Source organism: Zonotrichia albicollis, chromosome 14 (assembly GCF_047830755.1).
Source record: "Zonotrichia albicollis isolate bZonAlb1 chromosome 14, bZonAlb1.hap1, whole genome shotgun sequence".
Lineage (NCBI taxonomy): Eukaryota > Metazoa > Chordata > Aves > Passeriformes > Passerellidae > Zonotrichia > Zonotrichia albicollis.
The window spans coordinates 3,811,364-3,824,123 of record NC_133832.1 but is presented as its reverse complement, the minus strand read 5'-3'; the positions used below and the strand labels follow the sequence as shown (position 1 = coordinate 3,824,123).

The 12,760-nt window shown below is 49.7% G+C and overlaps 1 protein-coding gene across 1 annotated transcript; it reads right to left on the bottom strand.

Annotated features, from left to right (window-relative positions):
• Positions 1-521: 521 nt before the first annotated feature.
• Positions 522-11,822, bottom strand: FGF16 (fibroblast growth factor 16). The gene is made up of 3 exons (XM_005493298.4): positions 11,379-11,822; positions 5,071-5,174; positions 522-1,543 (listed from the first exon to the last, which is right to left on the bottom strand). The coding sequence occupies exons 1-3, from the start codon at positions 11,653-11,655 to the stop codon at positions 1,298-1,300; spliced, it is 627 nt and encodes a 208-aa protein (XP_005493355.1). The 5' UTR covers positions 11,656-11,822; the 3' UTR covers positions 522-1,297.
• Positions 11,823-12,760: the final 938 nt, after the last annotated feature.

The window sequence follows — 12,760 nt, the reverse complement described above, 5'->3', positions numbered from 1 at the left end:
AAGAGTCAGCAGGTTTGCAGCTGGAGGCAGAGGAAAGGTGACAGGACCAGGCAGCTTCTGCAGAGGGAAATGCCCCACAGCCATGAACATCCCAGCACTGCCTGCAGCAGGGGGTCACCCTCATCCACGGTAATTGCCTAAAAGTGAGGGGGTTTAGATTGCTCTTGTTGCTTTCTATTTCTCCATGGATTTTTCATGGTGCTGCAGGTAAATCTCATGCAAGATGTGATGGTTTTGTTGCAGGACTGAAGGATCCATCCAAAACACAGCAGATGCTTCAAATGTTTCTCCTCTGTGCCTCGAGCAGGACAGTAAATCCACAGGGATGGATGCTCCAAGGAGACCGAGCTGGTGTTTCCCAGACCTGAGATTTGATGTCATCTTCCTGCAGGAGTTTGGGGCTTAGGCAATTGATCTTTACTGCACAAAGCCCTTTCAGAGGTGGATTTATTGTTCATGTTGCTGGGGAAATACCAGGTTAGTTGTTGAAGAGTGCCAAAAAAAAGGGCTAGCGAGAAATCTATAATATAAAGACAATTTTATTGCCGATAAGCTCTTAAAACTCATTTTTTTTCCTGTTTCAGTAGGACCTTATTCTTCCTGATGAAAATCCGGTCATAGCATCTCTCATTAAAAATAAAATTATTTTGAAATAAATAAATATATAAAATAAATATCATATACATTTTATAAATAGTTTTGTCCTTATGCACAGTATCCATGCTTACATCTGAATAATGTTCCTTGCCCCATTCCCACCCCAACAGCAGGAAGAACCCCACAATTCAGGACCAGTCCATGGAGCATCATCCATGTAGCAAACTCCCAGGCTGCTTAAGCAGGGCACCACTCAAAGGCTTTTCCTTAGCAGGGATCTATCCCAGCTCAGCAGCAACATCTGCAGCAGTTCTGTGGTCTTTGTTTTCTTTTCTCTTCTTCTCTTCATTTTTAGGTTGTTTTGGGGCTTTCTTTTCCCCAGTGATCAGGTTTGCTCACCTGCTCGTTCCTTTAAGCAACCATAACATTGAATATTCAGCCTCTCTTGCAGCAACCGGGTAACGAAAGTGAACGAAAATGGAAGATTAAATGTAGGGTTCCCTCCCTTGCCCTACCCCCGCCCCATAAATAACCCAGGTTCGATATACACTGGAAACAAGGAGGAACAGCAGTGTCTGAATTCAATGTAAGTGCTTCCCTAGGTCATCTACTCTTACAGGAATGATGGAATGACTATTAATAGAGTGCTCTGGGAAAAAGCTCGGGAGCCCAAGTATGTACACCGCCACTGCAGGAGCCATCACCTGTAGTGGAAGAGGTCTCTGTACATGGCAGGGATTTTGGCAGGGTCCACAGGCCGGGGTAAGAAGTGGGTGAATTTCTGGTGTCTCTTAGTCCTGTACCCCTCGCGGGGGGAGCCGTCCTTGTTGAGGGCCACGTAGTACTGGCGCTCCGAGTCGGGGTGCTTGTACAGCGTGGACGCGTACGTGTTGTACCAGTTCTCCTCAAACTGCTCGCGGAAAACGCACTCCCGGCTCAGCTTCTTCTGCCGTGGGGAACACAGACACTCGTGTCAAAGAGGCACAAGAGAAAACATGGCCACCATTCCTTACTTTGTTTTTCTAGTGTTTTCCCCACTGCCTTATCCTGGCTACCCTGAGGATGAGGACTGTGCTGCTCGGGATGAGAGCTGGAAATGGGCACAAGTTAACACCCAAGGACCTCTGGAGTTGGAGGAGGAAGGAGACAAAAGCAGAAGGTGGGCATGGATTTTGCAAAGGTGCTCTATGAGTAAATCAGACAGGCACACAAGAAAGCCCCAAACCTATCCAGGTGTGAGTTTGAGCTTGCTGGGGTGGTTGTGCCACCAGGCAGGGACACATCCCCCTGTAGGAACCCCTCTGCAAGGTACCACACACCCCAAATCCCCTCTTTTGGATGGGAGAAGCAGCAGGCAGCACATCTGAAGGGTTCTAAACAGCAAAACAGGAGCAGGCACTGCTTTGGAAGTTCAGGGCACACAGGTGGATGCACTGAGATGGGAATGAAAGCATTGCTCAGGATTTCACCTCCTGGAATGGCAGTGAGCTGTGATGGGAGGCTGTAACAAGACCCAGAGGAGTGTGGGATGTCAGACTCCAGGGATCTTTAGGGTGGTGATGTGATGAGGGTGTGTGGCTGGTGCATCCCACACTGGCATGGGGGGACAGATGGCACTGGTGTCACCACAGCCACAGCCAGCCTTCCTATCCAGCCCTTACAGCTGGGGGCTCTTGGCTGTTTGATGGTGGACTTGTCATTCATGTCCAGTGCTCCTTCCCTCTCCCTCCCATCTCCACGTGCCTGGCTGCACTGGGGAGCAAGGCTGTCCCTCTGCCCCACAAGGACACAGGTGGCTTTGCCAGCCCTGCTGTGCTGTCACAGAGGGTCCAGCCATCCCATCCCATCCCACAGGGGTACTGCCAGGGTGACTGGAGCCCTTTCAGCTGAAGGGCAGCCTGCAAATGTAGAGTGCTCTAATATTACAGCCACTGTCCCTCCACTGTAAACTATCTGGGCAGGGAATGTGTCCCCTCCGAGGCACACTGAGTGCTCAGTAAATGTTACTGCTTGCAGTAGATGTGTTTTGTAACACAATCCAGGAGCTCACCTGTGCTCAGAACCTGTTTTCAATGTTTTGCTGCTAATTAAATAAAGCCTGAGGTGAGTTGTGAGCCCTCCAAAAGTCCTAGGCCACAGCCTTGGCCATCTGAGACCCAGGGAACTGCAGGCTTCTCTTCCCAGCTCTGTCAATAAATACAGGCTGTTTTTTTTCCCTCCTCTCAGATGCCATCTACTTGGAATATGTTGGAACCTGATGACTGCCTGAACTCTGGCTGCTGCTTTGCCCCCATTCCCCCGTGCTGCACTGGGCACTTTGGAGTACAGTGCTTGTGGAAAATGTTTGGCGAGTCTGGGGTGATTCTGCAAGGTGTGATTTATTCCTTTCCAAGCCCTGGGATGTCCCCACTGAACCTGACACCACACAGGCAGAGGCAAGGTGCTGCCTGGGACTGTTGCTGCCCTAAGTATTAGTGGCATTTCTGAAATCCTTGGGGAGCTTTACAGCAATGCTGGCACGAGGTCAACAGGGACAGGCGGAAAAGCTCAGTGTCCTGAGGGGACTCCACGTGTCGCTGTGGGGATGGCTGGCCCTGGCTGCATCAACACAGGCATCAGGCAAAATTGGCACAGAGGGAAATAATAAACTTGCTGAAAATTTAAAAATACCGCTGTACTGTGATCTCCCAAAATACCATTGTAATGCTAATGCTGTTGTCAGGCGCTGTTTTATGGACCTTTAATTAAGAATACTGTAGTGGCTTTTGAGTTCCAAAAGCCATCATTGTACAACCCACGTGTCCCAGATTTTAAAACTCCAGGGTTATTTGGGGACCTGGCTCGTGACGGCGGCAGTTTGGAGCAGCCTTTTGAGTGTGTCCCTGCAGTGTCCTGCCTGGTGCACAAGATCCCAGAATGGTCTGGGTTGGAAACAACCTTCAACATCACCTCATTACAGACCCCTGCCATGGGCAGGGACAGCTCCCACGACTGTCTTCAGGTCAATTCTGTTTCCAGATTCAGTGCTGTAAAATGTTACCCTATTTCTGTTTCTGTGTTGTAACATGAACACGGGATCTAGAGTTTAATTAACCCATCATGAAACTCGATTCACAATCAGAGCTGCAAGGTTTGAAGGCAAAGAGGGGGCCATGCATGGGCTCATGTTCTCCAGCAGGCACGAGTGAAAGCTGAAACTCCAGGAGCTGCTGAGCAGCCTTAGAGTTTGACAGGATAGGTGCTGCTCTAGCCCTGCTTTCTGAAGTGTGCTTCAGGAGATTTTGTGTTTTATGGAATCCTGGTGATTTTTCTCTTTAATATTTTGCATGTTTTTAATTTAACCACTCTGTCTGCATTTAACTGCTGTGCTGGGCAGAAGCTGTTACAGAAATGAGGTGGGAAAAGAACAGTTATTGGTGCATGCAGTATTTGATGATCAGAGAATTACAGAGGTTTGGGTTGGAAGGGACCTTATAGTTCATCCCTGCCCTGGGCAGAGACACCTTCCACTATCCCACAGTGCTCCAAGCCCCATCCAGCCTGGCCTTGGACACTGCAAGGGATGGGGCAGCCACAGCTTCCCTGGACAACTATCTCATACAAACATCAGCAGCTGTGTCTTAAATGGTGGAAGGGTCTGTGGCAGTCTCAGGTGGAAATGGGACAAGGAAAAATGAGCTAAACTCGTGGTTTGCCAGTCAAAGGTTTCCTTACAGCTTCTGTGTATGCAGAGTACATGAGTTTTAACTTGTACACTGAAGCTTATCTGATGGTGAGAGGAAGTGCTGCCTTCTGCTTTGGTTTAAAACTGGTTTATTTGATTTAATTTTATTTTTACTGTGATCCACCCTTAATTGAGCTAAATAATTAGGAACTGAGTTAAATTAACCTGTAGGAAGCACCTCTGCCCAGCTGTTAAAACCTGGCATTTTGACTGTAAGTCATAACACTTAACAAGTTTACACTTGGGGTTTTTAGTCAAAACATGGAAAATTTTAGCCTGAAAATGGCACTTCTAGGAAACCATGAACAGCAGCCCTAAACTCCTAAAAGGAGTTACAGAGAATTTTACAGTAACACTCAGGCTACAATTTCAGCTTCTGTTGGTTAAAGAGCAGTAACACAAAGACAAGACCTGTAGATAGGTGCAAACCAGGCCATGAGAGGTGAACACAACTGATGTGTTACTCAGGCTGGGAAACCACATTAACAAACATGGCTTTTGCTAAATGTCCCCCTGCCTTTACCTGGCCATTGCCACACCATTTCTGAAAGGCAAAACCTCAGTGTGATGTCTGGGGGCTGGGCACCACTGGGGGCTCCCACAAACCCAATTTCCTGTATTTCATTTATGTTAACACAGCAGTGGCATCAAGGTAGTTGGAGATCACTGGCACCCCAAGGACGTGGAGGGCACAGCTGAGGCCTCAGGCTCCACTGGGAGAGGGTGGAATCAGCCCAGCCTGAACTTACCGACCCATAGAGCTCGCCTCTCTCATTCATGCCGAGGTAGAGTCCGGAGTCCACCCCACGGATGCTCACCAGCCCCACTGCCAGGCTAATAAACTCCAAAATCCCTAAAAAAGAAAAAAAAACCTGCAAATCATACCGAGAAAAAAAACAGCACCAGGCTCCAGCAACAAAAACAAACCAGCCATTCCCAGTAACAATGCAGTTCTTAACTCTATAGTTCCATCTGTGTGCAATCTTCTGATTTCCAGTCTGGGCTTCTCCCCAGCATTGTGAATTTGAGTTGCCTAAGAGGGATTGTCTTTGCTAATGAGAAAAGCTTTGCAAGGTTTTGTTGGTTTGGGTTTGGATTTTTTTCATAATTATCACCAAGAAGACAGATGTAGAAGCTTGGGCCTGGTCACTAGCAATGTCAGAAGGCTGTTACCATGCTAGGTTTTATTCTTCACCAAAATAAGTGTTGTTTTGTCTTCTAGAATAAGATGATTGTTCTACAGGTTTTAAAGTCATGGGCTCAGTAAGAAGAAGTGAAAAGCACTAGAAGAGATGTCTGTGAGGACTGTCTTCATCCTGACACTCCAGTGGGATACTTGTAAACCCAAAATGTATATACAAGCCATAGGGATAAAAACCAGCTACAAAGCACACAGGTTAAAAATGCATCTTCCCCTGCAGCCTTTGGAGCCAGGGAAATGCCAGTCCATTCTCCATCACCCCCTGCCACTGTTACTGCCAGAATCTGCCCCCTGTGTCCTGCTGCCTGTCCCAGCCTCCTGCCTCTTCCCAGTCCAGCAGCATCTGTCCCAGCCATCCCTAGCCCTGCAACAGCAACTGTTTTACCATGGGCTGCAGCCTGCTATGACGGTGGCAGCCTCATTTCCTCTGCAAAGGAACAGCAGGGTCTGGCTGCTGCACCCCCACAGCTGCAGCTGTTTCAATGGGGGGAAGACTTGTAACAGGAGAACCTTTGGTGAAGCACTTAAAACCAAGCAGCCCCTACCCAACACCACAAGTGGTGGGGACCTTCAATCTTCCCAGGAAGAATTTCTGAAAGGAGTGGTGGGACTGTGTTATTATGGATTTCACACACTACCTATGTAGAGGTCACAGTTTTGCCAGTGTCCGGTGCAGGATTAATTAGCTGGGAGGCAGAAGGAAGAGGGTTTTCCTCATCTCATCTGATGTCTCCATTGACTGGAGGGGAAAGTTGCTCTAACCTTTAGCATGGCTCCAGCTCTCCTAATTTAGCTCCCAAAACATCCAGCCCTGGGCAATTGATGCTCTGATCAGGTTACCTCCCAGAGCTCCTCTTAGAAGTACTGCCTTGGTTTTAAGGCACCGCGTGACAAGCGGCCACCTGAGCCAGCTGACTTCAGTGGCAGCCACAGCTCTGGGTCACCCCCAGCCTGGGGCATGGATGTGACACTCTCAGATGACACTGCATCACTGCCTAAATACGGGACAGCACAGACAGCCATGGACACCCCTGACCCACTTAGTGCAGTGCAGACTCATGGCCAGGTGCTGGCAGCCAAGCTGGCTGCAGGAATTCCTCCCCACCCTCAGACCTGCCCTCCTTTTCCCTGGCCCGCTCTGGGGCTTGTGCATCTAACCCAGCCCTCCCTGGGTGCTAGGGGACACAAAATATGGACTTGGGAGTGGGAAGGCCTGGAGGCAAACAGGGAAACAAACACCACAACACACACTTTATGGACCAGAGCAGGTATTTTACAGGCTGAAATATACCCAGCTACACATCTTGGCCTGGGACACATCCTGCCTGCAGAAACATCAGGAAAAGGCAGCACAGGCAAGGAAGGCAGCCTTTCCAAGCCAGACAGACACAGACCCTGGCTCTGCTCTCCTCAGTAGCTGTTGTGGTTTCTTAGCTGAAAAGAATCCCAAACAGGGAGGAGAGAGGTGCAGATGAGGGGTGGTTTCCTCCCTTCACTACCCACCAGTTCTGACAGGAGGGAGTTACTGAACTGCTGAGTGCTTTTTCCCATCTGCAGACCAGAAATTAGCACAGCCACTATTTGAAAAAGAGGGAGTGAGGAAAGATGTACAACTACAGGGAATGTAAAAAGTAAAGCAGGAATACACAGATACACCCAGGAATGGGGGAGTGGTTCCCAGGCTGGAGACAAAGGAATAGTCAAGTGAAACATGTCAAGTAACTGGAGAATGGTAGATGGACCTTCCTGCAGGTATAGATGCAGTCCTTAGCATCAGCACTTTTTTTGTCTCCTGTCACTTCTGAGAAGCAGGAAAATGTTGCTGGTTCCACTGAGAAACTGAGGGATGTCTAAGGCAGGAGAACCCAGATCTTTTCTTGAGTATGCCCACACGCATGCTCTGTATGAGGCACATCAATCCAGGTCTCCAAAGACCTGGGAAGGACCAAACCAGGAGGAGCATCAGCATCTTCCTTCTCTGAGCAGCAATGAGACATCCCTCAGCTGGTGCAGGCTGGGTACATACGGGTTTTTGCAAATGAAATTTCTTCCAAACGTGCCCATGACAATCTCTTCTGACAACATCCCTTGTAGTGCTCCTCTTTTCTGATCTCTGAGTGGCACTTGGAGACATGCATGGAAGATGACTATGTTGAAAGAGCATTAAGAACGTAACTTGAACCCACAAAAGTCAGGAGACAGAGTGAAGGCTGAAAATATGTGGGCGGATATCCATCCTGTCCTTAACTCACTCCAATTCTAGACAAAATTGCAGCTTCGTACATCTGATCCCCAGCAGCACAGGGAGTGGCCACTGGGGCCAGCTCAAGAATTCTCTTTCCAATTGTAGCGGTGTGTTTTTGTGGTAGAACATGCCTTTGTTTTTTTCTTTTGCTTTCTTTTTTTCTTTCCCCCAGGACTTGCCTTTCTTTTTTTTCCTCACTTTGATTATTCATTCTCTTTGTTCCTTGAGTCTTTCCAGATAAGACTTGGAGAGATCTGATTAAGACTCTGACTGGATTCATTTACCACTAAAGCACTGAATAATCTCCTGAGCTTTGCCATGGCCAGACCCACACACTCTCGCCTTACTCTAAACCATCCCTCAAAGAAAAATTCAGCTCCCTGCACCTGTCTCTTCTTACATGACTGTATTCAGGAGCTGGGGTACAGAAACATCAGATGTTGTATTAATGGCTACAAACCTAAAGCTTCAGCTAAAAACCTCAACAACTGTTCAGCAACAGGTGCACTGTGGTCTGAATGTCAAAATTACAGCCAAACTTTCTCTGGAGGTCTCAGCAGCTTCTCTAGGAATCTGTGTAACATATCCAGGAGCAGGTTTGTACCCCAGAAGAGCTTTGTTTTCTGCCTTTATTCATTTGCAGTGCAACCTCAAGGCCTCTTTCCCTCCTCCACTGCAGTGGGTAGCACTGCTGGGTTCACTTCTTTAATGCTGCTGTAAAAGAGATGTGAGGCAGACAAGGAGCAATTCCTCCTGGCAGGGATGTCCCTGGCAAATTTCTCTCAGTTTCATTCTGAGCAGGGTTGTCATTGGGGTGCTAATGCCAGTCCAGACCCCCTCCAGATTTGGATTGTCCTTTATTTCTTTGCAGAGAAAGGTTCAGAGTAGATGCAGTGAGAGAGATACATTTTGGAAAACACTTTATCCTTTTGGGGGTGACCTTGCCAGAGTTGCCAGTTGAGAGAGTGAATTTGGGCACTTCTGTAGTGTAAGAATGAGCTTTCTTCCAAGAAACTTAGAGGGCTTTTCCACAGTTTGCATTAAAGCTCCTCTAGGAAAAATAAGCTGCACTCCATTGTTCTTGCAAGAATCTGTGTTTTTAGAAGTATAAAATATCACATTCCAGAAGACAGGTGTGATTTAGGAAAGCTCCAGTCCTTGACAGATAAGAGGCAGTAATTCCAGTGATTGCTCAGGCAGTGGGGGTGGATGATGCCAGCACCTCCCCGTGTCCTACAGTCACACCCCCAAATGCTGTGGTAAAAAAGAATCTCTTCTTTTAACCCTCACTGTTTGGACCTTGGGACTGTACTGCATCAGGGGGCTTTGGCTATTTCCCTCTCTGGAAGATGTGGATGTCTTGCACATCTGGTAGCTTTTGGGATGGCTGTGCATGGGAGGGTGCAGATACCACCTTGTCCTTTCCTGAATCCCTTCCAAATTCAGAGATGGGGATGCCAAGTCTGCTTCTACCCAACATCCCACCTGCAGCTGGACACGTGCCTGGGCTGGGGCATCCCAGCCATCCATGGAGCACCTTAATGATCTGCTCATGGTACCAGCAGGCACCTTCCAGCCACGTGGGCTTGATCCTGGATTTCTAAGTATTTTTCCAGGTGCTTCAAGATTTAAGGCAGCTTTAAAGTGCTCCCCTGAATCCCTCATCTACCTCTGCACCCCTCACCGCAGCTTTGGAGCTCTCAGAATGGCTCAAGCTGCCTATTCCTGTTATAAGTTACTCCTTTCTGACTGTTGCATGCAAAATTTAGGAATGCATCGATACATGACATCCTAATATGAACCATACCAGTAACATTGGAATTTAAATATTCATGGCTACTGAACGCAGATGGTGAATACTGTGTGCCAATACATTATTGCTTTGAGTCTCTGCTGAAGCAAGGCTTAGTCCAACTTGATCTGAACGCAAGGATTCCAGTCTAATCCTTTGGGGCTTTGTCTTGCAATTACAACAAATAACTATTTATTTTACACCGCCTCTGGGAAAAGCCTGAAGCAGAAAACTATAATATCTGAAGTCTGGTCTAGTTTACGGAGCTGGATGTGGACTGCTAAAACACTTAGGGAATGCCAATGTTTCGATTTATTGAAATCACTGTGTGACTTAAACTTCAGCGTGCAAAATCCACCAAAAGTTTTAGCATGTCTAACATGTTTTTTCCAAGCTGGAAAATATACTTGCTTTACTCAGTCTTTATAAAAAATGGATCTGAAACAAATGCTGCCATTTGAAACTGGCTGTTCAGTTCTACAAAGGTAAGGAAAAAGAACTGATAGACTAGAAACACTACGTGGCAGCTTGAACTAAAACCAACCAGATGCAATGGGTTTGCTTTCAACTCTTTGAACGTGGAAACCCATCGTGTGTTACAGCATGAAAGGTTAAAAGATGGGTGTTTTCAGGAGGTAATTAAAGAACGCTCACCCCACGAGCATATTAGTACCTGACTCTGACCCGCGGGTTATGACTTTCTTGTTGATTTAGGCAGGGACATGCCATGCACACACCTGGTGTTTATGGAAAGATAAGCTTCCCCAATTGTTCCAAAAACCTGCCTTACACCTCCAACAATAGCAGCGGCAGCACTTCCCGGAGCATCAGAACTGACTGCTTGCAAACAAGTAAAGGCAAAAAAAGAATTCCTTTCACCGAGGAGTTAAATCACTTGAAAACTATAAAAAGTCTGGTGAGCACGACTTGCAACCTGTTGACAACATAGCTGAGATCAGTGGCATGGGACTTGTTGATAGCTTATACAGACACCTGCACTAGATGCTGGAGTAGCGGGAATTTCTCTGACTGTGCTCAAGCTGACTGTACTCTTTCGCCTGTGGCTTGGGATGCATTTTTTGAAGATTACATATAGTCTCATTAGAGATCACCGCTCTTGTATGCCACTGATACAGGCACGGCATTCTTCCAGCTGTATCCCGGGCAGCAAGGTAAATCCACGGTGCTCTGCCTATTGTTCCATCTTCTTTCTTTCCGAGGTCCCTTAAGTGTTTTTTCCCTCTTCAGCTTCCCCCTTTCCTTTCCTTTCCAACAACCCTCCCAAACCCAGCTCCCGACACCCCTCCAGCCAACAGATCCCTGCCCGCTTTGGGGAGACGCTCTTCTAATCAAAGTCATGCATGTAAAAGAAAGAAGCTCACAAATATCTGCAAATGCCAGAAAGAAGGAGGAGTTCGGGAAAAAAAAAAAAAAAAAAAAAAAAAGGAAAAAACTAAAAAAAGCAAGGAATTTCTTTTTCCAGCCTAGGAATTTCCAAGAAATTCCTGCGAGGAACGTCTCTGTCTTGCCTCCCTCACCACTAACTTCAGAGGCAGAGCTAAAGCTGGTCACCATCCTCTTTTTTTCTTTATTAATTTTTTTTTTTTTTTAGTTTTTCTTGCAAAGGCACGTTTTAGTGCACCTGCAGAAAGGCTGAGCGCCGGGAGAGTAGGAAATTGGAAATAAAAACTCCCGCATTGCTGGGGAGTGAGCGCATTTGTTTAGGAGGCCAATTATATCCGTCCCGGGATGATTTATATTAGCGGGGTAATTAGCTGCGCGCGCGGGGCACCTGCTCGGGCACCCCCCGGCCCCTTACCGAAGCGGCTGTGGTCCTGCCGGGTGCCCTGCACCGTGCCGTTGGGGAAGATCTCCAGGTGGAAGCCGGTGCGGCAGTAGAGCTGCCGCCGCCGCAGGATGCCCTTGAGGTGAGCGAAGTCGGTGGGGGAGCCCCGCTGCAGCCGCCCCTCGATCTGCCCCAGGCGCTCGTTGAGGAAGCCGGGGGAGTCGGCGAGGGGCAGCCCGGCGCCCAGCGCGGGGGGAAAGCCGTGCAGGTCGGGGTCCAGCGCGCCCAGGAAGCCACCCACCTCGGCCATGGGCGCGGAGCGGAGCGGCCCCGGGGGCGCGGGCAGAGCGGCCGCTCAGAGCGCGGGCTGCGGCCGCCCGGCCCCGCGCTGCCGGCCCCGGCCCGGCCCCGCGCCGCCCGCGCCTCCCATCGCTGGATCCAGTGTCCCGCCGTCGGATGCGAACTGCACTTTATATACGTACACACTCCCCTTACATTGACATATTGGATATTTAAATGCAAGCCACACCTCACTGGCATCCCCTTTGGCTATTGCTTCCCTCCCCCCCCCTTCTCTGATGCATTTGGCTTTTTTTTTTTCCTTTAAAAAAAAAAGGGGAAAAAAAAAAGAAAAAAAAAAGAGCCCGCTTCACTCCCTCTTTTATTATGAAAGAAATGGCAGGAAAAAGCTACACATCGCAGTGAGGCGTAACAGCTCTTGGCAGGTCCCCGCCAGCCGACGATGAAATCATGGAGCCCCCGCACGCACCCGCTCCCGCACCGCCGGCAGCCCCGGCCCCGATCCCGGCCCTGCTCGGCCCCGCAGCCGCGACCCCAGACCCCGCACGGGCCGGGACGGTCGGAGCCCCCGGGTGGGTCGGTGGCCCCGGGGCTGTCGGAAGCCCCAGGTCCGTCGGTGCCGCCACCGCCTCAGCCCCGAGCGTGCCCCCCACCCGCCACCCCCCGGAACGGACACGGTGGAAAAACACAACACGTGAGGAGAGGGTCGAGACGCGTTTTTCAGCCGAACGTGTAAAAACGGAATACGATCTTTCTGAAAGCCGATCCCACGGGCTATACGGCCGGGTTACAGCCGCCGGGAGGGGAGGGAACCCGCGGCGGGGCCGGGCAGTACCGCTCGCTCTCCCTCCCCACCTTCCCCATGTTGGAAACAGGTGTTTCCGCGCTCTCCCAGCCCGCCGACACCGTATCTGTGCCGGCAGCTGCGGCCGCGCTGCAGACAGACGGAGCCGGGCGGGGCGGAGCGGAGCGGAGCGGGGGAACCGGCGGGAAGCGGGCACAGACGGGCCGGGAGGGACCCAGGGCAGGGAGCGCCCTCGCCCTGCCCGGCAGGCGGCGCTGCTGCTCGCGCCGCGCCGCCCCGGGGCGCTGGGCCCAGTGAGGGTGCCCAGGTG